Source organism: Vipera berus, assembly GCF_964194415.1.
Source record: "Vipera berus genome assembly, chromosome: 1".
Taxonomy (NCBI): domain Eukaryota; kingdom Metazoa; phylum Chordata; class Lepidosauria; order Squamata; family Viperidae; genus Vipera; species Vipera berus.
Genome location: NC_138202.1, coordinates 117,194,208 through 117,221,796, shown reverse-complemented (window position 1 = coordinate 117,221,796; position 27,589 = coordinate 117,194,208). Strand labels below are relative to the sequence as shown.

Here is a 27,589-nt window from a genome sequence, read left to right as displayed (position 1 = left end):
CCTCATTCCCCAGTTCACTTCCCCTTCCAATAAAGAGCTGAACTCACACACCGGCTGGCGTCTCTCTTGCGTCGGACCCACTACACAATAGTGGCGACGAGGATGGGATAGCTGCCGACCAAGAGCTGAAGTCACTGGGGAAACGCTCCGCGAGCTGAAGGGAAAGGCATTTTTCCTTCTTCCCCCCACGACTGCCAGCCGAACCAGCAACGCCAAGCGCCACATCCACGACCAACTGCCGCCATGGCTAGAGCCGGACAACCCCGCGAATTCGAGACCCGCCGCCCCGAAACCTGGACCCGTTACCTGGCTCACGTTGAACTGTACATGCGGTTCAATCAGATATCGGAGGACGGTGCAAAGGCGGCCGCCCTGCTCTGCCTTGGGGGACCAGCGCTGCTGGAAGTCGCCACGAACCTGTTCCCCCAGGAGGCCATCAACACCGTCGCGTACCGAGACCTCGTGGCCAGGCTCAACGCACATTTCAGGCCCCGGCGCTCCAAGGTGGCCGCACGGTCACAATTCGAGAAAAGGGACCAGCGCCCCGACAAGACCGGCGCCGACTTCCTCGCCGCCCTGCGGGAAGCTGCCGTCACTTGCAGGTTCACAAATTTGGTGGAGCGACTACGGGACCGGCTGATTTGCGGCCTACGCGACAGGCGGTTGCAGGAGCACCTGTTCGAAAGAGAGGAGGTCTCTCTCCAGGAAGCCGAGGACGCAATCCTAGCACACGAAGCGGCCTGCGGGGCCATCCAAGCCTGCCAGGGAACCCGGCCCGGCAACCAGCGTCCACCGGCAAGGGGCCACAGAGGAGGACGACCTGAGCATCGACCTCCTCCAGCAGAAGTCGACCCCCGACCAGCGAGCCAGACGCCCAGACAGGCCCAGGCCTCCCAGCAACACCGCCGTTCCCCAGAGGTGCGCAGGGTGTGGTGGGAACCACATGCGCAGCCTCTGCAAGTTCCGGTCCGCCACGTGCCGGGCCTGCAAGAAAACAGGCCACATAGCCGCCGTCTGCCGTAGCCGCCGCCCCCGGGAGGAGATCCACGAGCTGCAGCCGGAGGAACCGCCGTTCGAAGGTACTGGGGCCCCCACCAAAACAAAAATTGGCTATGTCGAGAGCCGGCTGGCCATTAACCACACAGGTAGCCGCCGGCTGCTCAAACCCAAAATTAGAATAGCAATCCGTTTGCAAGGCGTCCCTTGCAGCATGGAGCTTGACTCCGGATCAGCGGTCTCGATTATTTCGGACGAGACCCTTAACCACAAAATTAGCCGGAGCAAGCAACGGATTAAATTACGGCCTACTAAATTAACCCTGACCGATTTTCAGAATTCGCCGGTCAAGGTGAAGGGGGAGGCCACCATTTCAGTGGGGTTTAAGGGTCGTGAAGGGCACCTGGATGTTGTAGTGGTAGAGGGCCACAGAGCCAGCCTGGTCGGGCTGGACTGGTTTGAGGCCCTGGGAATCTCAGTATCCGGGATCCATCGGATCCAGGGGGACTCCGTTGAGGCCGTTTGCCGGGAGTTCGCCGACGTCTTTGACGGGTCATTAGGCAAGTACACCGGGGCCCCCATATCGTTCAAGCTTAACTCGAACGTCTCCCCCGTTAGGGTCCGGCCACGGCGAGTCCCGTTTGCGCTCAAACACAAAATTGAGCGCGAACTAGACAAGTTGGTGGCCCAGGGAATCTTAGAGCCCGTAGATGGAGGGGAGTGGGAAACCCCCATCGTGACCCCCCTCAAATCCAATGGGGAAATAAGGATCTGCGCCGACTATAAGTGCTCGGTGAACCGCGCCCTAAACCCGCACGCTTACCCGGTTCCCGCGGTCAGCCACGTTCTCGCTTCCCTCCAAGGCGGCGCCATCTTTGCAAGGCTCGATCTTGCACAGGCGTACCAGCAACTCATGGTCACTAGGGAAACAGCTGACATCCAAACCATAGTAACCCATAGGGGGGCGTTCCGGGTGAACAGGCTGCAGTTTGGAGTCAGCGTTGCTCCCGGCATTTTCCAGGAGGTTATGGAAAAGACACTCAAGGGCATTCCAGGAGTCTGCCCCTATTTTGATGACATCCTGATTGCAGGAGCATCAGCAGAGGAACTGGCAGGGAGGCTTAGGGAAGTGCTGGCAAGGCTGCGCACAGCTGGCCTCAAACTCAAAAAGGAAAAATGCAGCATAGGCGTTCCTTCCACAGAATTTTTGGGGTTCAGAGTAGACGCCAGGGGAATCCACCCCACAGAATCCAAGGTGAGGGCCATCAAACTAGCACCCACACCCAAGAACAAAGCAGAGCTTCAGGCATTCCTGGGTCTGCTGAATTTCTACCATACATTCCTCCCACACAAGGCAGCCATCGCTGAACCGCTCCACAGGCTGCTAGACAAACAGGCAACATGGGCCTGGACGGCCACCCATGATCAGAGCTTCAAGGCCCTGAAGGCATTGCTGTCGGACAAGTCCACAGTAACCCATTTCATTGAGTCCAAGCCCATTTGTATCGCCTGCGATGCATCCCCTTATGGTGTGGGCGCTGTCCTAAGCCACCTTGAGCCCAACGGGGCACAAGTCCCCATAGCATACTATTCTAGGACACTGTCTGGAGCAGAAAGAAACTATGCCCAAATAGACAAAGAAGCCCTGGCAATCATGGCAGGAATCAAGAAATTCCACGATTACTTATATGGCAGGGAGTTTACTGTCTTCACGGACCACAAACCACTCCTGGGCCTGTTCACCACAGACAGGCAAACCCCCCAGATTCTGTCCCCCAGGATGCTCCGGTGGTCCATCTTCCTTGCAGCATACAATTGCAAGCTGGTGCACAAGCCAGGGAAGGAGATGGGCCATGCAGACGGTCTAAGTAGGCTCCCCTTAGACACACACGACCCAGACCCAGCACCAGCCACACAGATCCTAGCCCTGCAGGAACTACCCGAGTGTCCAGTTCTTGCCAAGGACATTGCCAGCCACACAGCCACAGACAACATCATGGGCAGGGTGCACTCATGGGTTTGCACAGGGTGGCAGGACAAATCCCCGGGACCAGAGTTTCAGGCCTATTTCATTAGACGTGATGAAATCTCCACACACAAGGGGTGCCTCCTTTGGGGTAGCAGGGTCATCATTCCACCCGCACTACGCGCCAGGGTATTGGACTCCTTACACGAAGGGCACCCAGGGGTGGTCAGGATGAAGGCACTGGCTAGGAGCTACCTCTGGTGGCCCGGGTTGGACAAGGAGGTTGAGGATCGGGTAAAGGCCTGTTATACGTGCCAGAGATCCAGGCCAGAAGTGCCACATGCACCAGTACACCGGTGGGAGGCCACACACACACCATGGTCCCGCATTCACATTGACTATGCGGGGCCATTCCAGGGTCAACTATTTTTAGTAGTGGTGGACAGTCACTCCAAGTGGTTAGAGGTAGTCCCTGTCCCCAACATGACCTCGGGGAGGACAATCCAGGTGCTCAGAGCTCTCTTTGCCACACACGGCCTCCCTGACGTAATTGTGTCTGATAATGGGCCTCAGTTTACTGCTGCTGATTTCCAGGCGTTCTTGAAGGCGAACTGGATTAGGCACGCCACCTCCGCGCCTTTCCATCCATCTACCAACGGGCAGGCCGAACGGATGGTAAGGACGACCAAAGACGCACTCCGGCGCATCATCAGCGGGGACTGGCACCACAGACGGGCCAAATTTTTACTAGCCCAACACACAACACCATGCGTGGCTACTGGCAAGAGCCCAGCAGAACTGCGATGGGGACGGCGCCTCATCACCAAGCTGGACCGCCTACACCCAGACCGGGTAGCAGCTGAAACCGGAAGGGCAACATCACCATCATCACCATCATCACCATCACCACCAGCATCACTACCATCACCATTGCCATCATCACCCACACACAGGGTCCTCAACCTGGGGGACCTGGTCTGGGCAAGGAACTATGGGGCTGGACATCCTTGGGTTCCGGGGACAGTGGTCGGGAAAACAGGACCCCTTTCGTACATTGTAGGGGTGGAGGGGGACAGACGCATAAGGCGACACATCGATCAGCTCAGAGGAAGAGTCCCTGAGCACGTCACACACGCCCCGAGCGTGTCACACACGTCCCTGAACTCAACGCACACGATCAACAGGAGGACCACACTCCAGGAGGGGTCAACCCAGCTGAGGACGTCACAGGGCAGGGACCAGAGGAGGAGGACTTCCTGATGCCGGCTCCTTGCAGCCCTGCACAAAGGCCTCAGGAACCCACGGTCCAAGCCCAGGGGCCAAGCACACCCAGACGATCCACCCGTCCACACAGGACACCAGCCTACCTGTCGGACTATGTGTGCAAGTGACCCTCACACAAGGACACCACTGTTTTTTTATATATACTCATAGTTATAGTAGTTGCATGTTGTTGTTGTTATGTGGGTCTTCTCTAAGGGGGGAGGGGTGTTATGTATGCAGGCATCTGCATAGCAATAGCCATCAGGGGGCGTTGGCCTGGACAGTTTCGGCGGGAAACCTAGGGCCAACCCCATTGGCTGTTAGCTTACCTGGCCAGGTATATAAGGAGGCCAGGTAGCCCTCATTCCCTAGTTCACTTCCCCTTCCAATAAAGAGCTGAACTCACACACCGGCTGGCATCTCTCTTGCGTCGGACCCACTACACAATAATTCATCCCTACAAAAGAATGCTGAATTAGAAATCCCAACTGCTTCAAGATATTTACAATGTTTAATACTTCAATTTTATTGTTTTGTGAACACATTGAAAGAACGCAAAATTCCCATAAATCCTCCAAAGCAGGGTTCTTCTTTCTGCCTACTTCCCAGCAGTTTGAACACTGTGAAGCAGATCCCACCCCCCACCCCCACCCCCAAATGTCCAGAAAGGAAGTACAGATTCATCCTTAAACCTGACTCTCCTGTGCTCTCATTCCGGACACAATACATGCACAGGAAGGCAGTATCATGCAGATATCCAACGACCAACAAGGTATAGGCAGGATGAAGGCTGAGAACTGAAGTAGAGGCTGGAGCAAGGCGCTCAGCCTCGGATGTGAAATGGCCATGCTGGAATCCATATATATATTTATATGGAAATATATAGATATATAGATATATGCATTTTTTTTCCTGAACCATCCAGCCTACCTTAAACTGGAGAGGATTGTGGGAAGACTTGAGAAATCATGGGGGCCACTGCCTCACCTATGAACAGGCTGGGAGAAGGGATATAACCCAGTCTGAACGGGCCTCGCATTCTGAAAAAAAGGAATTCACAAACAACATGGCAGAGTTTAAATAAGGGGAGAATATGAATGGATTCCCATTGTGCCCTTCCCCTCCACCCATCCCTAGGGGGCATGAGTTCAGGAACACTGGCTGCACTGTAGGTCAGCGAGGACCACAAACAGAAGCCAAGAACTGGGTCCAATGGGAACAGAACACTCTCTGGGATTGTACAGAAGCTCTCTCCTCCTCGTCCTAGCAGCACCAGCTTCCAGCTTCTGGCCTCGGCAAGGTAGAGGCCCCCCCCCTCTCTCTCTCTCTGTCTGCATGTTGTTCTTAGCTTCTTTCTCTCCCATCTGTGGCCTCTACAGGCCCAATCCAAGCATCAGCTGCTGCAAGTAAGAAAATGCAGAGACTTTCTCTCCTGGGTTTTACTCCTCACTCTCCAGCTTCAGACTGACACTCCGGATTTTGGCTCGGGGCTGGGTGCTTCCTGTTCCCTCTCGTTCCACCTGGCTCTGTCCCCGGGAACGCAACAGCTGGCTCTGCTTGCGCAGAAAGTCAACAGGAGCAGGGCAGCCATAACTGCCTTTGCCCAAGGTGGGCCTTGTTGTTCCCTTCGGCGAGTGGGCGAGAGATGCTGCTTCCAGCTGGGCTAGATGGGCAACGTAGCCATCTGAAAGGAACTGCAAGGAGAAAGATTAAGGCAGTTAATCCCCCATTTCTAAATGAGCCACAGCCTTTGCAAGGGGGCCCTTATCACAATGTGGCCCTTGGAAGCCTGGTCGCTCAGCTGGCTGGGCAGGACCATAGCTGAGCCGACCCCATACCTGGCATTGGCTTTGCAACTTCTTCACAGCCCGGCCCACAATGTAAATTTGGGAGGAAGGGAGCCCTAAAGAGCTGTAGACCGAGATGTCCTTGGTGGAACCATACGCCGCTACAATTGTAACTTCTGCCTACAGCAAATAAGCAAAGACATTTTAAAATTAATTTTAGGCCCTTCCTATTCAAGAAAATATACAAGCGCAAAATAATTAAAATGCAGATAATAAAAGTACCAAATCCATAAATTAAAATGAATATTGACACTAATTAACTGTTCAAAGCCTGGTGAAATTGATGCATTATTACACACTTATGTAACACGTTACGCTTAACTCGCTTTAGACCTATTTTGGACCAACCTACTTCCACAGTTACATAGCCTGATCTGGCACAATATGAGAAAAGGCCACCAGATAAAGCAAGGCCATGCGGCCTCTCCTGCAGAATGTTAGAGCGAAACCAGGAGAGGCTGTTTCTTCTGAGAGTTGGGCCCTACTATGCCACCTCACTTGCATTCTTCCCTTCCTTTCCCTCTCCTTTCTCCTGCGGTCCTCCTCCAGCTTTTTCCACAAGCCCCTCAGTTACACCAGAGTAGAATCTCTATGGTATACCTTTCCTGGTTGTGCAGGAACACAAGTGGTTACATACCTCTTGCTGAAGGCCCTGCAGAAAGGCAGCTTTCTGGCGAAGAGGGTCATGTGTGAGGCCATCACAGAAAGAGACAATGCCATGTGGGAAATTATGCTGGGTAAGCCAAGCCACCACTCTGTGCTTCTGCATGTCTGGACGCCCTGTCACGTAGATGATCATGAAGCCTGAATCTTGCCAATGTCTACAAAAGCAAAGGGAAAGATGGAGAACAAACTAAAAACCTGCTGCTCTCCAAATATTTCAGTTTACTTCTCCTTAGCACTCTTCAACCATAGTCACTCCTAGCAAAGAGTTGTGGGAGCAGTAGTTCATCTGCATTGCCTGACCCTATCGAGAGTATGAAGATAGAAGGATTGTATCTAGGGGATATTGTGGGTCCTAATTATGATAAAGCTGTAACAAAAGGACATGTTGTGTATGTAGCATTTTTGCATTTATTTCCTTAAAAAACGCCCTTTTGAGTCACCATTAATGCACGTTTGAAGAATACTGGTGAGACAGGTTATAAATATATCTTGCCTCTGGAAAAATCACAACAGGTCAGGGAGGGAATAGTGAATGCAGTGAAGGAGAATAGTGAATTCTCCCTCACTGCAATAATTTTTATGTTTTAATTTATATTATATAGGGTTTATATAAAGACATCCTATCATTTGGTAACTATAGTGAGATTGAAAATGATAGAAAGAATCTGCATTCTGTAACAAATGCATATATTGTTGGTATGACAATACCGGTCTGATTCATAGAAAACACTATTAATATTCAACAACCAGATGGTTTATTAAAGCTGACAAAGTGAGTAGACATGCTTCTCTCTCCACTTTTCATAAAAAGAACAGTGATGGTTAGAACGCTATTTTAAAGTAGGAAAAAAAATCCAGTTGCTTTAAGGAAAGCTTCTTCCAAGAAATCCATTTTGACAGCATGTTGGCAGGGACAAATATGGAAGTTGGCATGCAAACTTATTATTAGTGTGAAGGAAAACAGCAGAACTGTTTTCAATTGGTGCTTTAAACTGCTTTTTCGTAACTGTTACTTATTAAATATCTTTTTAAAAAAAATATTTGCACTTAACGGAAAAAAATTAATTAGGGTCAGTATTGGGAGAAAGAGATTTAAAAAATCAGGAAGCATACTAGAAAGTAACTCTGTTGAGGAATGTAACATATGTAAGAATTTCTCTATACTCCTGGCACAGATTTCGGAGACCTTAGGAAAGAGAACCAGTAGATCAGTCAGCTCAAAGAAATACAAGGAGTCTCTGAGGAGGGCTATTCACCTACCTTACCACATCGACAGCACCTGCACGCACCTTGGGGTCACTGCCCATAATGGAGACACTAGCTGTGAAGGAGCCATCAATACTAAAGACGACACAAGGTGTGCCCTTGGCTACCACTGTCAGAAAGCATTCGGCATAGGTGTGATCACCTCTGTGGAGAGACACAAAGGTGTCAGCCCAAAAGCAAATATTCCTACACACTCAGAATCAGAAATGCTCAACTTCTGCATTCAAACAAGCCATGAAGATAGAAGCAAGTGAGAGTGGTTCCCCCCCCCGCTACAGTGTAGAAAACCAAAGAAGGAAAAAGCCAAGCAGTTCAACTATTAACTATAAACCTGCGCAGATCCTGTTGGCGAAATGCACCTCCAAGCATCCCCGACATCGGCCATGCTGATTGAGGCTGCTGGGAATTGCAGTTCAGCAACATCTAAAGAGCCGCCAGTTGCTTGCTTTCATTGGCAGGCAACTGGATTGTAACAATTGAACCTGTACGCTAAATAGTTGTCAAGACCAAATTTGAAGCATTCTGGTCCAGAGGGTTACATCCCACAATCAAGTGCTGCAATCAACACAATATAAATTATTTTGTGGTGCATTATGGATGATTGCTTATATTATGTTACAAGCTTTCCTGGATGGTAGAAGAGAATATCTGGCACAGAAGAGGCTGCCCAAGAGATCAAGCACAGGAAAGGATCTACCATGCATTCACCTCACCACCATACGGATAGGGTACATGCCAATGCCCAGCATCTTCTCTTCAGGAAGGGTGTAAGAAAGCCTCCCGCTGCCACTGGTCACTTCTGTGCCATAATGTACCCATTTCCCTGACAATGGCTGTGGCATTATGTAGATATCCACCTGGAAAGAAAGATCAGCACAGTGTTCACCTCACTGCATGTACTGTCATACCAGACTGCTAGCCACAAATCACACCTTAAGATTGCTAAATGACAGTTGTTATTACGACAAAAGGAGAGATCACAAACCCTTCCTTCACTCCCATCCTCTCCTTCCAAGTTGGTTTTTAAAAATCCATTTTCTACTTATGAGCTTTTCGTATTCATTCCCCTGAAGGGGATAGGCAAAATTCCTATATTTTTATTTATTTCTACTACCTGTTTCTTACAACAGCTCCGTCCTTCTGGAAAACGTCTGTTCTTGGCCTTCCCGAGGTTCTGTGGAGTTTTCATATTACAACCCCCAACTACATCTACTCCACTTTGTTTGCAAATCGTTTCCTGCTCTTAGGATACAACACTTGCTCTCTTCCATAGTTTTAATGTGAATGGCTTCCTTTAGTCTCCCCTCCCCTCCCCAACCCCCCAACCCCCTCTAATGTTAGATTGCTCGCTCATATTATTGATGAGCTCCAGGCTCATATCATTAATGGTTTTAATGGAACTCTAGTCCTGGAGAAATGGGGGATTCGCACTGAGGTGATCTGAAAACTGGTTCTACGGTGGATCCCCAGAGAACAAGGCAGCTGTTTCGGTCACCTAAACACAAGAACTACGAAGGTTTTCACAACAAATCTAAGAATCCCTCTGGAGGCCACATTCTATCCCATGGTCTTGGCTTAGCTTTAAATTTGTACTTGCAAGGCTACTTATTTCTGTTGCCCTCCTTCCCTCCTTAGTCCCAGGAAAGCCTTGCCCTTGGTCCAGTATCAGTTCTTCTTCCTTCTGCCATTGCAGAGGGCAGAGGGAATGGTCTTGAAGGACAGGAGGAAGAGTTGCCACCAAGACAAGAGTTGGATAAAAGGAGCCTGAGCTCAGGCTGAGAAAGCAACTTGAGAAAACATCTCAGACAAACCCTCCCTCACGCATACAGAGATATTGAGACTTCCAAGGTTCTGCTGTTACAACTCTTATAATAAAAGTAGTACTAACCCACATGACATTTTGGTTTCCAGGTCTGGTCTACCTTGAAGGACTAAGCCAGGGGTGTCAAACTGCCAGCCTGCGGGCCAGACACATCATCCAGAAGCCGTGCCCACCCCATTGCCGGCAATGGCAAAACTGTCCCGATACGTTGTGCGACGTCACGAGTTTGACATGTCTGGACTGAGCAGCCATTCTCAAGTGAAACATTTTACATAATGTTTACATGGCCGCCAGAAGGAGAAGGCTTACAGCATGTAACATGCTGGTTGCTCAGGTTCATGCCAGCATTACACCTCACCCCTGTTCACTTGTCCTTGTAAATCAAATTAAAACCTTGGTTACCTTCTCTCCAGTGAGAGTTACCACATCGAGTGGACCGTACATGAAGCGCCCACTAAGGACTTGGGGTCGTCCCTCGCACACAATTACATCACTGGCACGATGGTTCGCTGTAACATTCTGAAAAACAAAAAGCCAGACATTATTATTAACCTCATCATTGCAAAACTGGACAAAGGGAGAGTTTCTCAAGAAATGGACGACTGCAGTGAAATTGCAACAGAACCGGTTGGGGAATTTAAATACCTTGATTCCCAAATTATGAAGGAAACTCATGCAACAACTAAGAGTTATTTAGAGCAGGCAGGAGAATTTTATTACATAATAGCTCTCTGTTCTTCCAGCTGCATTAGAAGAACATTTATGGGACTGAAGAAATCTTTGGGGGGGGGAGGGCAGGAAATAAATATGATCAGACTATGTATCTTCCTACAAAGCCAGTAGAGCAACCTAAGCCAGACCTCAACAAGCCCTGAAAACTACGAGAGAAAAAACCCAAAGAAAGCTGAGAAAAGACACAGGGGGTTCGTACCCGGATCTTCACTTGCGTCCGTTTGCGCTGCCACTTTTCACGGGGAAATGCTGGACTGTAGATCGAACTCTCCTCATTTTCAGTCACTTGGTGCTGCTCTGTCTCAATCACCTGCAATCAGAGACTATACATTCTAGGCCGCGAAAAAGACTGATTTCCAGATTTGCCCTACTTTAATATGTAGCCAGTATTTAAAGGGAACAATCCCTTAATTTTCGGCATCAAGACTGCTTCAAAAGCGGAGAAGGCAAGCATGCTTTGTCATGCTTCTACTACCCTGGGCAGGAGAGTGCTGGGATCCCTCTTATCTCTGAGGCACTGCTTCCTGGTATTTTTTCAAATGCAATTTTTGCTGAGTTGGCACTTGTTAACGAATATAAGCATTTAATCTATAACGGGTAATACAAAATTAAGGGCCACATAGCTATGTACAGAATTGCAATTTTGGGAGAAGCAGCCAGGTCATTGGTGTTTTATTATACACAACGATGCCAAAAGGCACAGCATAATGCAGTAAGTAGATGGGTATTCACAAAAGCTGCTTCTTTGTGGTTGCAGTGCATAGCTGCATGAACACCTGTAGAGTTATAAACAAATGTTGGCTTCAAAATAAAGCCACATAAAATGCTGTAATTCTGTGAGTAGTGGGAAATTGTTCAGTGGTTTTATATCCTGTAACAGCCTGTGCAATTAGTGTATATAACACACCCGCAATTATGCACAACGGACTCTTAACTTCAAATATAAAATTGCACGCATCCTGAAACCTACACAAGTGTGTGGGTGTATGCCGAAAAGCAGCAAAAACAAGACTCCTTCCCCGCCCCCCCGCAAGCATTTTCCAGCTTGCAAAATATTTTTCCTGTTTGAGATTCAAGAAAAGATAGGAAAAATGCTAAAGGCATTACGATTTAAAAATCTTTAAACTGATATTAATAGTTTTATTAAATTAAAAAAAACAGAAGGAGAAATAGAAATTCTGGTAGCAGAAGAGAGTGGGAGGTGCACTGTGTGTCTTACAAGGGGGAAGTTGGTCCCTGGTTGTTCTCTACAGATAATCCTTGCCTTATGACCACAACTGAGCCCAAAATTTCTGTTGCTGAGCCAAATATTTGTTAAGCAAATTTTGCCCCATTTTATAACTTTTCTTGCCGCAGTTAAGTGAATCACTCCAATTGTTCAGTTAGTAACAGGGTTGTTATGTGGATCTGGCTTTCCCACTGACTTTGCTTGTCGGACAGTTGCAAAAGGTGATCCATGACCCTGGGACACTGCAACTGTTATAAATACATGCCAGTTGTCAAGGGTCCGAATGTTGATCACGTGTCCATGGCGATGCTGCAACGGTCGTAAGTGTGAAAAATGGTCATAAGTCACTTTTTCCAGTGCCATTGTAACTTTAAACGCTCACTAAATGAACTGTTTTAAGTTGAGAACTACCTGCACTGCAGTGGTCTTTCTCTTTCGGAGGCAGATGCTAAGAAATAAGCGCAGGGCCTTTGGAAATCTAAGGACGTGATTTAGCAGCTAAACTCTCAAGTCTCAGAACTCATTTAGACTTGACCTGTCGAGGTAAAATTTAGCCACCAAAGCCACACCCCATTTCTTTGCCTTCTACTTCAGATCCCTTCCAAAGGAGGATCCTGCACCATTTCAAAGGCAGTTTCAGCTTTCTGTGATTCCATGATGTCAAGAGATGAGCCAATATATTTCCAACTCAGAAATGGGGTGTTTAAAAACTGCGAGAAAATTCCGTCCTTCCTTCCTTCCATTTTTTTCATGAGCAACACTCTTCCCCTTTTTCCATTTAACAAGATGTGCAGAGTATGAGAATGTCACATGGATATATCTGGGTGCATGCAAGCAATCTATTTCATTCTCCCTTTGCCCAGAGAGGTGGGTGGTGGGATTTCTTTTACCGCAAGACCCATAGCCATCTGACAGTGGGTCGGTGATACTTTGCTTGACAGCCTGAAAGACAATCCCAGATCGTCTTTAAGCTGCCTTTGAGGGAAGCTCGCTTAGTTGCCTCTACTCAGATCAAACAAGTAAAAGGACATACGCTCCACAAGACATACACGCAGTGATTTCCATCTGGCTTGCAATAGCCCACCTGGCGTAAGATGAAGGCAGCCACGTCAGCGCTTTCCCAATAGCTGGCATGGAAAAGGTGAGGCAGGGTGATGGTGGGAAAGGCCGTGAGTGCCTCAGGGCAGTAGAGAGAGTAGTCGATGCGTTTAGAACCCCACCAACGATCCAGAACTAGACCAAAGGGGAGGGAGGAGAAACCATATTAGGATGATCCCCAGAAGATGCCCCTGTCCTTTCCCTTTCTCCTCTAAAATGGGTAAAAAGGTCCTCGGCATGTTTGACTTCTTTTATTGGTCACCTTTTTAAAATATTTCTCTATTTTTTTAACCCTTAAAAAAACATATAAAGATACAAGGGAAAACAACAATAAAAACATATAAAAATACAAGGGAAAACAATTCCTGAGAAAGAAATGACAAAGAAAACTTTTTCCCCATGTGCATTAATGCATCGTATTTTTCATCTGATAAAGCTACATTAAAAGTATTAAAAACATTAATACAAATATAGTGGATCCATCAAAGCAATTAGTCCTTTGCAGATATTAGAAGCACAACATTACACCGGCCAAGACCTTAAAATGTATGACAAAACAAAAATGAACAATGCATTTTTAAAAAAACTAGCAGAACATGTCTTTTCAACAGCTATTATCAAGATACATGAATAAAGTTACAATGTGGGAGATTGTCGAATTCTTCAGGTTAGGGACAATACTGACTAGCAGCAAACCATATCCATGTTGTGACATATGCTAGAGCAGAATTACAGTGAGGAAGCTCATTACCACAACATCTATTTCTTTCCAGCAAGTTAATGTTACCTATGTGCTTAATAAAAGCCAAAGGAGGTGACTCTAAGTGAAATCTCAGCAGAACAGCAGCTGATGAACAGTTTCACTAACACTTAATATCTCTTCAATATATCTTGCTTCCCCGCAAAGAAATCACAAAAGACGCAAGGATCAAAGGGCACTTGCCATTAAATGAATCTTTAATTTTAAGCTGCAGTTGTTTAAAAGTACAACTAGCATTAATTTCGAGACATTAATACAGATACGACAAAGGAATTCAATATTCTGTTCCCTCACTGGGGTCCCTCAATGGGAGCTATAGCCTTATTTTTAGTGATTAAATTCTGATACGCATCAGTCCCCACCTACAGCTAATGACTGGTGTTTAAAAGAAAGATACAAACCTCACACACTTAATGCAAATATTCTCTTAACATCATATTTAGTTTGGTGCTAGCTGTCAGAGCTTCTGCAGGAATGTTTAAAGCTGTTTTATAACATTCTGTTCCAGCAAAATTGAAGTGGCCCGTTCTGTCCAGAAGTACATTCTTAATCACCATAATGGCTCTTGGATGTTTTTGAGCACTCCAGAATTGACACAAAGTGGCTCAGTGTGGCCAAGCTATGGAATTTGGGTCTTCCACTCAATGAACAAGTATTTTCTTGGCACCCAAATAAATTGCAACCTTGCAAAATGTACTCATTTGCTTCACAGAAACAAGAACCTTTGTTCAGATTTCTGACTGAATCTTCAATGAATCTATTCAAGGACCAGGCAGTTCATTCTGATCTGCTGACATGAGAGAACAGCTTTATACACCAGTATCTTGGACACAAGAGAGACACAGAAAAGATATATAACTTTCTAGCACTTCAACTAAAAAAACTAGATGACACATTTTCTAACATCGTTTGTAAAGCCTAAGGAAATTAAAACAGGACTAAACCTGCTAAAAGAATATGATTTTTTAAAAGAAAACAATGCTTTTTAAACGTAGAAAACTGGCGACCTTTCCTATCACACCTTTCTTATAATACCAAATGGCCTGCTGCCGTGCTCTAAGCCACAGGGGGTCAAACCCGCAACGAAACATGACGTGTCGTGATGTAGCGTGACTTTTCCCCCCATTGCCGGCAATGGGGTGGGTGCGGTTTTGGCGTGATGCAGCCAGCCCACGGGCTGGCAGTTTGACACGTCTGACTAAAACAACCGATTGTTGGGGGCAATAAGCTGACTTTGTAATAATGCCGCTTGGGGTGTGTGTGCGAAAGCCCTAACAAGCAGGCATATACATAGAATGAAGGCTACTGCTAAGCTTGTAAGCCGCCCTGAGTCTTCGGAGAAGGGCGGGATATAAATGGAATTAAAATAAAAATAAAAAAATAAAAAAAAATCTGGGTGTTTTTTTTTTAAATTCCATTTGAGGAAATTAGTACAAAAAAACAGCGTGTGACTCACTTGTGACAACTTCATTGGTGCTGGTTGCGGTGCTGTCACTCGCAGTTCCCTCATTTCCTTTCCAGAAGCCCCCGAATGCACCTGTTGGAGTGGGTGGAGTCACAAGGTCTAGTTCACTTACAAAGAGGGAAGAATGGCTCTGCAAGGCGTCGGCTAGTTCAAGGAGAAACATAAGCAGAAGTGAACACAGTGATGGCGTATTTCCAATCCTCCACTGCTGTGCTACATTATCAGCCTTTCCTAAATTCACTGTCTCCAGCTGTACTGGAACTGTAATTCTCATAATTTCTTTGGGGGAATTAATTCAGCAAAGGAAGCAGAAGGTTGGTATTCCTTAAAAAGAAGTGCATACACACACACACACACACACACACACACACGCATCTCATAGCAGTAGTTTCAATGATAACATGGATCCTGTGATGTAGTGGGAGAAAAGCTGGACTAGGATCAAAGAAATTCAGTTCACCCTCAAGCTCACTGGGTGATTTTGGACTAGTCACAACACCTCTCAACGGGCTATTAGAGGGAAAACAAGAGAAGGGAGTGCCAAATACGCTGTCTTGAGCTGCTGAGTGACATGTAACTATAATATATGTATAACAGAATGATTTGGTGTTTGTGGTCAGTTCTACTGTTTCTACGGCCTTTCTCCTACAACAGCAGCACTATCTCTCTAGGGTCCAATTTCTCAAGAAATACTTCTTGCTGAACTTCCTCTCTGCAGATATCTCAATGCATCAACAGAACACGGCATCAAGAGTCCACGACCGGCAAAGACGAAAGGCTCGTTAGCACGGCAGATGAATGGAGAACATTGCCCAGGAGCACTGGGGTCATCAGTCAGAAGCACATTTGCCTTTTCTCTTAATTTATGCAGTATTCTACAAGTTCTCTCTCACACCTGTACACTATCAATAAGCCAGGAAAGTAATTAGAACATTATAGTTCCAAAAAGGAAAAAAAACAATGGAATAAAATTTATATAAATTACACATTTCTACTCAGAGGTTTCAAATTTATATTTCTGACAGCTAAAAAAAAAAGAAGCAGAAAGGAAATTCCCCTCCTAACATTATCACTCAATATATATTCTGAGGAAGGAAGTAAACTTCCTCCTTGGGCCTGACAGATAAAACCTTTCAAAAGCTGCTGGTTGATCATCAATATACGGAAGAATTGTTGCCATTTGCAGAAGCAGCTCCCTTTCAACAGATCTGGCCTGAAAGAAGAAATACTACTTTAACACGAGTCTAACTCAGAGGGCTTAACACTGGCTCACTTGTGGGCTGGGGATCCAAAGCAGGCCATATCATGAAGACGCTAAAAGCAATGCAGATTCTGCCAGAACATGTTTCTGTCTTGATTAGCCTCAAGTGCAGAAAGGTCCTGCGTACCAATCAGCATATTAGTGGCGGTGATCACTTCGGACCATAGAGGTGAGAACGTTTACATCCCTCCGTACAACATTCCCTACAAATAAAAATCTACTACTCAAGAGAGGTCTACTTCACGCCATTACCACTTGCTCCATGCGGATTTTCAATACAAGGACAAAGCATTTTATTATATCGCTAACGTAGGATAATAAATAGGAAGCAAGGCTAACGACTAAATGATGAAAGATCGGCTCTATCAGGCTCCTTCTCTTCCTAAGCTGTTTCCCTTCTAAACAGAAGCACTTTCAAACTGTAATTTCAAACGTAGTTGACCTTTTGCTTGCTTTCCTCTTTGTCCCTCTCTGTTCCCCTCTTCCACGTCAGCTTAAATAAGCCACCCTTTCCACTTAGAAATAGATACAGCGACTACAAATAAATAATATAAACATGTGACATCCTCGCGCTAAAGGGACATGGCTGCTCTATCAAACTCCTCTATTGCCTTAAGAGACTGGCTCCAGAGAATTCCTCCTTAAATGTTATTCTCCCACGCTTCCGTTACAGCATATTGTTGAGAACAACATAGGCGCCCTTACTGTTGAACAAAACAACATCTCCTAAAACATGCATTTTACTTTATTTTGTATCGTAGATTTAAAACAAATGCACCACCACGATCAGTAGTACTATAAACCAGAAAACCAAATCTGGTGCTCTGCAGTTCCCTAAATTCAGAACCACACCCCAAACACCCCCTATCCTTTACACTATAGCCCAGCCTCCCACTTTCCTATTTCCAAAAGAAAAGAAGCAACAGAATCCTACGGGGTCAGGCCACAGAGCTCTCCAGTCCACTGTGCTACCGATCTAATGCAAGCTTGGCCTTCGCAGTTTTTCTCACCTAATAAAGTGGATGAGCCATCTCCCAGGGGATATTTCTGATAGCGGGGGACCCCAAAAGGAGGCACAGCATGAAACTGTTGAGCTAGCAGAGGTTCCAGGCGGGAAGCACAGGGGTCAGCAGCATGAAACAAGTTATAGATCTGTTCGCAGGACGGCTGCATTTGTGCCACTGAAAGACACAAACGAATGTGTAAATTGCTGTGTCTTACAATGGATGAGAAAAGCAGAAAATGTGGAAACGCAGAAAGAGAGAAGGAAAAAAAAAATCTCCGTACCATCCAAGGCGGGCATTACTGTTTTACGAAGCGCAAGTACCAATCCCAGAGGGGAGCCAAATAAGAAAAAACCAGACACTTTAAACTCCAGCTTCCCAACCACGCTAGGGCCTTCAAACGTCTCCACCAACGAAGATGAAGAGTTACTGCTACGTCGAGGGTCTCCTTCTGTTTCTGAGGCAGGCAGGCTACATTGCAGGCTAAAGGCAAGAGGGGGGGGGGGAGGAAAAATCATGTCCCTGCCAGAAAATACAAACAGCCCTCAACCAAGTCCAAATAGTCCACAAATTACATTTGTCCAGTAACTTTTAATTTCTAAAGAAACTAAGGACGCATGATGATAAACAGAAAATCAGTAACGATTATAAAAAAGGAAAGAGAAGAAATTTAATAAGTGTACAACACTTATTGGGTGGGAATTAAAATTAATGACAGAAATCCTTCATTCTGAAGAAGCTTCTTCTCCGGCCCAGTTGATTCAGAATTGCTGAACTACAATTCTCAGCATCCTTCGTGCTGTTAATGTCAGACATACAGCATTTGGATCTGAAGTGGGAAAGAATACTGGGAATCCAGGAGGGTCGCGCTTACTGTAGTGTTGTGTGAATGAGTAGTGTGGTCCCTTGCAAGCCCTAAGACATGTGTGACTTTAAGGAATAGTCACCCAGCACAGCAAAAACATCTGTGCTAGATACAAAGCACCTTTGCCTAGTTTAGATCTGTGTACTGCACAACTCCAGTGAACTTTACCACCTTACCATCACAGCAACCTCTTACACAACCAAGGAATAGCCGTAGCTCTCTTTCAAAATTCTACCTTTCCTAGAAAGGGAGATCATTTGGGATTATTCCCACGAAGCACAACACATGAGTCTTCAAATGCTGCTGAACTACCACTCTCAGTATTTGTTATTATACACCACCAAGTCAGTTATCAACTCTTGGTGACCAAATAAATGTATTTTTCTCAAGGAGGATCCTCCCCTAACCTGATCCTTCAGGACTTTCAAAGGTGTAGCCATAGTTACTGTACTTGAGCCCATCACTATCACTATTAACCATTCTAATGTCTTGGCTTCCGGGAGTTGAGATTCAGCAACTTCTTAAAGACTCTATATTGTGCAGCTATGCTTTTATTACTTTTCCTCTAAGAGTGAAAAGTTTAACGGACTCCTTAGGGTATCCCCTTTAGCGTTAGAGAAATTCTTTAGACGACTTGAGAGCAATTCGATTAACTTCCTGTTCCCAGTTGGGAAACGAGCAGATCAGATTACTGGAAACTGACAGCTAACAGTCATCTTGGCTTTATAGCCTTGGATTCCTTAAGCTCTCACCTGGACAAGATTTGCTGCTGTTGCACAGTGTCACTCTCTGGAGCTACACTGTCGCAATATTTCGGAGTAGGAGGAAGTACTCCTGGCTCAGGACTGGCACGGCCAATCCCCCCCAATGTTTCTGGCTTCTTGAGCAGTGGATCTCGCACCACAGACGTCTCTGGAGACAGGAGTTCAGCGTTCTGGAAGGAAACGTGAAGTGCTGAGAAGTTTCTCTTCTGCTCAGGAAATTGGAGTGCCTTTTCTTTAGGCAAAGAAGGGCAGATCAGGACCACAGGAAAGTTAAGCTACCCAGATTTATTATTCTAGAATTTAATAGCAAGCTGCTGAATGGTCTTCCGTGACTGGTGGTGAAGTAGCCACTAAAACAAGCAGCATAAAACTCCCAACAGCCACAAGATGCCTCTTTTAGCAAACCAAACAGTAACCATGACAAACTGTTGCCCCTCCTATGAAGTTATCACTTTCTTAATCAGTCCTCAGGATTTGAATCAGCTGTGCCACCTGGCAAGGAAAAAAAAACCAAACATTACCCACCCCAGCAGCTGGTCTCGACCAGAAAGAAACAGGACACTTGACTGATCTGATATACTACATGACATTCTAGAGCAGACGTGCTTGGGCAGCTCATCTCTAGAATGAAGTCAGAAGAAAATAATTCTCCTCTTCACCCATTTTCAGTTCATCTCATCAATATGTGACTAGTTTCTCCATTTGCCCATTTTAGAATTCCGGAGGAGGCAAGGAGAGGGATCCCAGGGCTTGGGAACTGACCATGCTGCCACGACGGCTGCTCCCGTGACTGCCTGACCCACCAGCACGACTGTGGCAAAGGGCATCAAAGGCCAGGATACCCCCGACGCAGTCTCCAATCAGCAGCACCTGTTGGGGGAAACAAATATGAACTGCTAATAGAAGAAGCTCAAGGGCATCAGCATGTTTTCTTGCCAAATTTTCAAGAACGGACCCAAAAGACATATTCCGCCTCTTCTCTACAATGGGTTGCGACTGGAGTAGCTGAGGAAGTCTACAAGCATTTATATTCAGGAACCCTTTGCTCTACACCACGTTCCCAAAAAAACCTACCAGGAAAATACAATGCATACTAGAGGAGCATTTCCCAAACTTGGCAACTTTAAGGTGTGTGAACGTCAACTCCCAAGAAGTCTCTAGCCAGCCATGAAATCAGAAAATTACTAATTACTAAATTAGACATTTTCTAATTTCTAAAATTAGAAAATAACTTTTCTAATTCTGCATAGTGCACAACCGTTGAGTGGTCAGATGAGAATAGGCTTCTAGTCGTTAAGTTTATAGGGAAATACATAACCTTGAAATCATAAGGGATCTGAAGACCTCAATTGCTATGATTGTTATGGTGGTCTCAGACATCTTAAAAATATTAATGTTGTTTTCAAAAAAAGGATCTTTGTAAAGTAGCAGTTGTATCCAAAAGCTTGATTTCTATTGTCACCCCTGTGTCTCTGTTTCTATATATTGTCCCAATGTTTTCTGAAATACTTTTTCCAATAAACATCACAGCTCTATTTTAAAAGGAAAAAACAGAACAGGGTGCATATCTAAATATCTGTTCCACTGGAGACATGTGGAACCACAGGAATTAAAGATCCCACCCTACCAATGTTCTAGATTTCTGCATCCAACTTTCTATACCAGCTCTGAAAATTGCCAGCAATCTAACCTGGCCACAGAAGCCTGTGCCGTCAGGGGAATGGATGAAACTGGCATAGGCCTGGTTGGTGCGGCAAATGACTGTTGCCACGGCACTCTGATAACTGCCCGAAGAGGTTGCAAGTAGAGGCAAAGCAGCCAGTGGGATGTGATCTTGGCTACTGGACAGACTGTCGCCATCGTGGCTGTAGGGACTGAGTCTAGGAAAGGAGTTGAAAGGAACGTCAAGTTGAAAAGAACATCAAGAACCAATCTAAAAACAGAGGCAACTTATGTCTTTGTAGAGAGCTAAGAGATTACCTCCCATGTATAATTACCCAATCACGTATTTTTATATACATGTCTGGGGACTAAAAGACCAATCACCTACCATGCCAATGACAAACGCAGGCATTCTCTACATAGAGTTTAAGAAATGGCCGTGGGCCAGCAATCATTTGAAATTAAGGCCTGTAGTAAGAGTGTAGCCCAATATCCAGAGCTATGAGCAGCTGAAGAAAGACAGAGTAACACTGAAAAGTCCTGTCTAGCAATCTCCAGTGTTTGCCCAAAGCACAGTTCACTTTCTTGGGTACTCACTCTGAGCGGCACATCACATCCTTCAAGTGATTTACTTGTCTCCACTATAAACAAGCTAGGGCAAAGAACAAGTATATAGCGTGTATGGTGTATTATATTTTCTTCTAGAGCCCAGAAAAACAAAAACAAAAAACCCCACTACTACTACTGATGGAGCAGGTACCACTGCCCTCACTAAGCTCCTTCATACTCTAGTTGCCTGCAATTCTTGTTCTCTCGGGCAGACAGCCCAATAGCACTACTCGCATCAAGTCTTCAGCAGCTTGAAAAACATGCTTCCTACTTGGAGACCAGGGCATAGGCAGCAGCGCAGATTGGTGGACAGGGCACTAGGCGCAACGCTATGTGCCCCAATGCTTCAGGAAAGTGCAGTCGGGTGACCGAGTCCAAGGTAGCAGTGAACGTATGCACATCAGCCTGTTTGGAGCCTGGTTCTCCTACACCCTGGTCTAGGATGTTGCCACTGTGGAGGATCAGGAAAAGGGCATGAATGCGGCACGACCCGGAGAGCCCTTCTGAGCCAACCTACGGAAAGATACACAAGAAACTGTGAGGATGAGATCTATTGATGGAGGTGACGCATATCATCCAAGTGGGGTGGGGGTGGGAGGGGAGTTAAATGTGGCCACGTACTGCAGCCAAGGTTACGAAAAATTAGCTAAGGATATGACAACAGTAGTCATCACAAGCTCTCTCCAGCGGCTTGGGGCCACAGAAGCTGAAGGTAGTGAAACAGGAATGCTGTGTTTCATGGGTTTCCTCACCTCTGGTGGGCCAGGTACAGGGGCACCGTCACTGTCTGACCTGGTTGCTCCAGTCGCATCAACTGCAAAGGAAATTTATACTGCACTGAGTGGCAAAGCGAGGAGAGGCAAAGGGCCAGTGACGGACTCCAGGGGTCAGAAAGGGCAGGGTGTGTAGGCTAGGAATGCAAAGTGCAGAAGAGCGGTCTTCCCTCCCGGGCGCACTTCGAAGGGCAGAGAGGGACCTTCATCACCAGCGCCACTTCTTACAACAATAAGCAAAGAAGTTTTGAGGGTGAGCACAGGAACATAATACTGCAGAAAAATGTCGTAACTTCTAAGGCAGAAACTAGCAGCAGTGATTTTGGCTTCTTCTGGCTTTAATAGAAAAATTCTATGTTTAAGAAAAGCTTCAAAATACGTGACTGTTTTTTTTTTTAAAAAAGCAAATAAATTTTAAAAAATGAAAGGGTGATTTCCTTGATCAACAGAGAGGGAAGCAGCTTTCAGGGGAAATCCTATTTTCCTTTTCCTTCCCTTCATTTTTATTAATGAAAGACCTTTTTAAATCTTTCCCATAGCTCTAAAACATTTCAAATATACAATAAAACTACCTGAACATTAAAAAAAAACAATTATGGTTTTGCAAATTTTGAAACGAAACACGTGATTTTTAGCAGTTTAATTTAATTTAATTTAATTTAATAATATTTATATACCGCCCTTCTCCCTGAGGACTCAGGGCGGTTCACAGGGCAGAATAAAATACAAATACAAACGTTAAAACAAGATTAAATAATTGCCCATATTAAAACAGTTGGAATAAAATTCTAAAACACCAAGTTAAAATTAAAGCACAAAATTAAAAAACCCCCACCAATCCCCATCAGGCTAGGCCGGCTTGAACAAACAGAAACGTCTTGAGATCGCGACGATAGCTGGACCAAAAAATCCGAAATTCTCCTGGCCTTGTATAAGGAGGGACACAGAAATGAGCGTCTCTTACCTAGAACATCATCCCGTTCATTGGGTCGCTCCAGAGTATCAAGGAAATCGTTTGAATTCCACTTAGTGATTTCCTTTGCAAACACATCGTCACTGTCGGACAAATCCTCTAAAATGAAAAAGGCGTGGATCAGAAGACACATGCAGCCCAGTCCTTGCAAATGCCCACCAGGGTTAAAAATCAGGAGTTAAGAAAGAAGGGATAATTTTAAAAGGAAGGTAGGCACATTACATGACCGTCTCTAACCGTCCTCCAGATTCTTATGCAGAATCCTTTTCTAGCTTTGCAGTCCATCATCTGCGGAGTCCTTGGCGCTCTCTGAGCTTCGTTGTTTGCGTGCAGACATTCCATTACCCAACTAGGTAACATCATCAGTGAGAGTAGATGCAGGTTTTGCTCCCTCTGCGTACAGTAGTTTGCCATCCTCGTTTTGGTGGGTGGGGTATGGTGTTCTCCTTGGTAGTTCCTTGATTAGTCTAGTTTCCTGCCTGATTTCTTTCTCCGATGTTAATCTGCCCTACATAGTGGCGACTATAGTCCTTGTACTGAATCTTGTAGATGACTCATTTTTAATTCTTGGGCTACTGGTTTTTTTTTGGTTTGCTTAAGATTTTTTGTGGGGCTCGGTAAAGAACTACTTGTTTAACAACGGAAGTTACAACGGCACTGAATGAGTGGTGGTCACAACCGGTGCTCAAAGTTCTGGCCATCTAAGCAACTCCAGTCATGTGATTGCGATACAGGTACTTGGAAATGGGCTCACACCTACGACAGTTGTCCCATAATCACATGGTCACAATTTGCAACCTTCCCTGCTGGATACCCACAAACAAAGTCAATGGGGAAGATGGCAAGGAGTGCTGCAAGTTGCTTGGGTAAGCCTCTTCACCTGTGCACCCTGCCTCAGCCTCTTTGTGCTCGTGTCAGCTGCTCACACACCTTCCCTGAGCTGGTGCTGCAGCTCCCTGGCCATTCGTGCACCCTCCCCAAACTTCTTGGCACTCGTGCGGAGCCTCCCCAGCCCCCTTTCTCATCCGGCAGCAGCCGTCCCAAGCCCGTAGCATTTGCACTGTGCCTCCCTGCTACTTGCCTACCCTCCCCGAGCTTCGATGCCTCACGGCAAGCCTCCCTGGCAATCTCCCTCCTGGCAGCAGGAGCCACCCCAAACCCCCCACCGTGCTCATGCCTCCCCGGCTATCCATGCATCGGCTATCCATGCCCTCTTTTTCACCTGGCAGCAGCCACTTACCTATTGGCTGGCCTGCTTGCAAGTCACCTGACCACTTTCTGCTGGCTTCCCCACTGAGCTGGTAGGAAATGGTGAGGTGGTGCCTGCTTAACATCCCTTAACAATGGCAACGGGACTACAGAGATTGCCACTGCTTAGTGATGCACTCATGTGACGTTGAGTTTTATGACCACATCCCTTAGCGATAGAAATTCCAGTAAAAAATACTGTCACAACTCAAGGGCTACCTGTAGTTGCACTGTGTGCTATATTGATGTTGTGATGTGGTAAACCTGGTCTGTTGTTTCTGATATGCTAATGCCACCCATTTTGTAGCTTGTGCTAGTTGTGACACGGTGGGTTGAGTGGTCAGGCACTTTTAAATAAAGTTCTGTGACTATTTTAATGTTGTATAGATGGTGTGTTTTTTTGGGGGGTGTTCTTGTTGCTGCAATGCATTTACATTCATCTGAATAATATTATATAGCTCTTCTTGTGGGAAGTTGAGTTGTTACTTTGATAATGGCGGACTTGGGTTACTGTGGGTTGTTGTACAAGGATTGTAACAGCTATTATGTAGGACAGACAGGCAGAAGATTAGCAGAGTGCATCTGTGAACATCAACTAAAAGTCAAAGACATGATGAAAATTTCTAAAACTCCCAATACATAAACAGAATCGACCAGTTTCAAGGGGGAAACTTAGCATGTTAGACCAAAAATGCTAGGGAATTCCTGGAAGGAAAATCAGCCAACAATAGACACATAGTGATAAACCACAGTTACATTCAAAAGAGGCTATATAAATGCTAAGAAGGAAACAAAAAGAGTAGAATTCTTCCTCTCCAGCAGGCAAAACCCGTATAAGCAAGGATTAACACCAGGCAAACAGGCAGAAAACCATACTCTAATCAAGGAACTACCAAGGGGAAAAAAACCACCCCCCTAACAAATTGGCAGGGCAAGCTACCGTATATAACAGAGGTCCCCAGGGACCGGTTCTGTGGAGAGAGGTTTTTCTGCGGACCGGAGAGGGCGTGGTTTCATGTACTGCCTGCATCCCGCAGATGGGGCTTTGCTTGTTTCCACGGATCTGTTTCTGGCCTGCCACGGCCCAGTGATGGTCCACGGACCGGGGTTGGGGGACCCCTGGTATACACAATGAACAAACAGCAACACATATGCTGTTAATGTTACCTAGTTGGGTAATGAAATGTCTGCAAGCAAACAACAAAGCTCAGGGAGCACCAAAGACTCTGTAGTTCAATATGTGAGCTACAAAGTGGACCGGACAAGTGTTGGTTTGATGGAAAGTAGCTTCCTATATTTCCTATGACACTTGATCACCGTATATACAAAAAAAAACCATGTGCTTTTTTACAACCAAGCTACGAATTATCTGTTTTTATATGGACATACTATCTCTTTTCAAAGAGTAAGGAAAAGAGATTCTGATCCTTCCCTCACCATATAAATCCATACAAATCCAACTATCAAATACATACAATAGAGAATTAGTTCTCACAGAACTGAATCCCAAGTCTTGGAACCAAAGGCAGCTCCCTGCCATCTACAGATGAGCCTGACCTCAAGTCTTCCCAGAAACAAATACAGGGTAGAATCATGCTGCAAGTAGTCCTCGACTTACAACGCTTCATTGAGTGACCGTTCGAAGTTACAACAGCACTGAAAAAAGTGGCTTGTGACTGTTTTTCACACTTGCAACCGTTGCAGCATCCCCACTGTCACATAATTAAAATCCAGATGCTTGGCCACTGGTTCGTACTTATGACAGTGGCAGAGTCCCGGGGTCATGTGATCACCCTTTGACAAGCAAAGCCAACGGGGGAAGCCAGATTCAATTAACAACCACGTTAGTAACTTAACAATGGCAACGATTCACTTAACCACAGTGGCAAGAAAAGTGGTGAAATGGGGCCAAACTCACTTAAAGGTTTCACATAGCAATGGAAATTTTGGGCTCAATTGTGGTCGTATGTTGAGGACTACCTGTACTCTATTCAATATTACAAACCGTGAGCATCGAAGAATTCCTCTTCGGAACTGTTCTCAGAGTCCCGTGCAATATTTTGCATCCGCCATTCTGATAAGCTGTGGGGAGACACTGCAACTGCAGAGACAGATCAAGTGAAAGCCTGATGACCAAGAGAGAGCTAGGTAAAGATGGTCATTCTTAAGCATCAACAGGAACACTTCTTCATTCCAGTAGCTACGATCATTGGAATCAATAGTATCTCACAATGAAGTTTGCTTTACCGTCTCAATTTTCTGAATTTCTGATTGCAGAAAATTGCAGGAAGTCCTTAAATTTTACAGACAAGAACGGAGTAGGAAGAGGGAGCAGGCCAGATCACAATTACTAATAGAATCAATTTCACAACAAACATTCTGCAAAGAACTACCTTCCCTGTATATCAAATATCTATTTCCACCTCTTCGTGAGTTCTTTTCCTTCTTTAAGTTCCAAATGCGAGAATTACAAAGGAAAACAAAAACAAGGATTGCTATCATGGACAGCGCAATATGTACCCTATCTGATCTTTTAAAAAAATGTATATAAATATTCATAATAATGCCAGACATCTCCACAATGCCAAAAAAAAGGTAAAGTATTTGAAATGAGTCAAAAATCAAATGAGTCAAGAGCTAGTAAGACAAAAATCCTTTGTGAAAAAAATCACACCAATATTACCTCCAAACAGAAGAGTAGTTAGTCCCTGACTATAATCTAGAACAGAGGTCCCCAACCTTGGCCACTTTATAACTTGTGGACTTCATGCTGGCTGAGGAATTCTGGGAGTTGAAGTCCACAAGTTATGAAGTAGCCAAGGTTGGGGACCCCTGATCTAGATTGAAATGTGAGTGGATTTCATTCTTTCTCACAACTTTTGCTCCTCTGCAGAGAGTTTGTTTTCATCAGTGTTGTATCCTTCTATCAGTTCCTTTCTATTTGTTGCAGTGATCACTCACCAGCATGTTGAGAAGAGTAGGAAGACCGAGAAGAACTTGACCACTGCTTTGCAAATGGGTCATCTGGAGAGGAATCGGGAGCCCTCAGGCTATCAACTCTGTCCTGTGTCTCATGGCCACTTAACTCAACTGGGCATTCAGGGTTGGGCACACCAGGATCTAATTCAGGTTCTACGCATGTCGCCATCTTCTGAGCCAGCATACGAGCTGTTTCCTCCTCCAACCTTCGAATGTCATCCATTGTGAGATCGATCCATTCGTCCTGCCAACACCAGGCCTGGCGATGAGCTCGCAGCATCACTTTCCGCAGACCTACATTAGGAAGCCATTCAGGAATCACAATGGTTACAGCTCTTCCCA

At 45.7% G+C, this 27,589-nt stretch overlaps 1 protein-coding gene across 3 annotated transcripts in view; it reads right to left on the bottom strand.

Annotated features, from left to right (window-relative positions):
- Positions 1-4,685: 4,685 nt before the first annotated feature.
- PITPNM1 (phosphatidylinositol transfer protein membrane associated 1) overlaps positions 4,686-27,589 on the bottom strand; it is a 30,585-nt gene continuing 7,681 nt past the window's right edge. Inside the window, exons 6-24 of one of the 3 annotated variants that reach the window (XM_081328761.1) lie at positions 27,230-27,541; positions 26,274-26,369; positions 23,012-23,119; positions 22,027-22,088; positions 21,546-21,787; positions 20,694-20,883; positions 19,766-19,873; positions 18,992-19,173; positions 17,658-17,857; positions 17,381-17,551; positions 15,101-15,253; positions 12,871-13,019; positions 10,758-10,868; positions 10,229-10,345; positions 8,713-8,861; positions 7,999-8,148; positions 6,710-6,893; positions 6,064-6,192; positions 4,686-5,919 (exon numbers count right to left, since the gene is read on the bottom strand). In XM_081328761.1, coding sequence (XP_081184887.1) covers positions 5,665-5,919; positions 6,064-6,192; positions 6,710-6,893; positions 7,999-8,148; positions 8,713-8,861; positions 10,229-10,345; positions 10,758-10,868; positions 12,871-13,019; positions 15,101-15,253; positions 17,381-17,551; positions 17,658-17,857; positions 18,992-19,173; positions 19,766-19,873; positions 20,694-20,883; positions 21,546-21,787; positions 22,027-22,088; positions 23,012-23,119; positions 26,274-26,369; positions 27,230-27,541 — 3,068 coding nt within the window. In that variant the 3' untranslated portion in view covers positions 4,686-5,664. Of the gene's footprint in view, positions 5,920-6,063; positions 6,193-6,709; positions 6,894-7,998; positions 8,149-8,712; positions 8,862-10,228; positions 10,346-10,757; positions 10,869-12,870; positions 13,020-15,100; positions 15,254-17,380; positions 17,552-17,657; positions 17,858-18,991; positions 19,174-19,765; positions 19,874-20,693; positions 20,884-21,545; positions 21,788-22,026; positions 22,089-23,011; positions 23,120-26,273; positions 26,370-27,229; positions 27,542-27,589 lie in introns of those variants that run through there. The other 2 variants (XR_014026575.1, XM_081328762.1) reach the window with 2 other exon arrangements.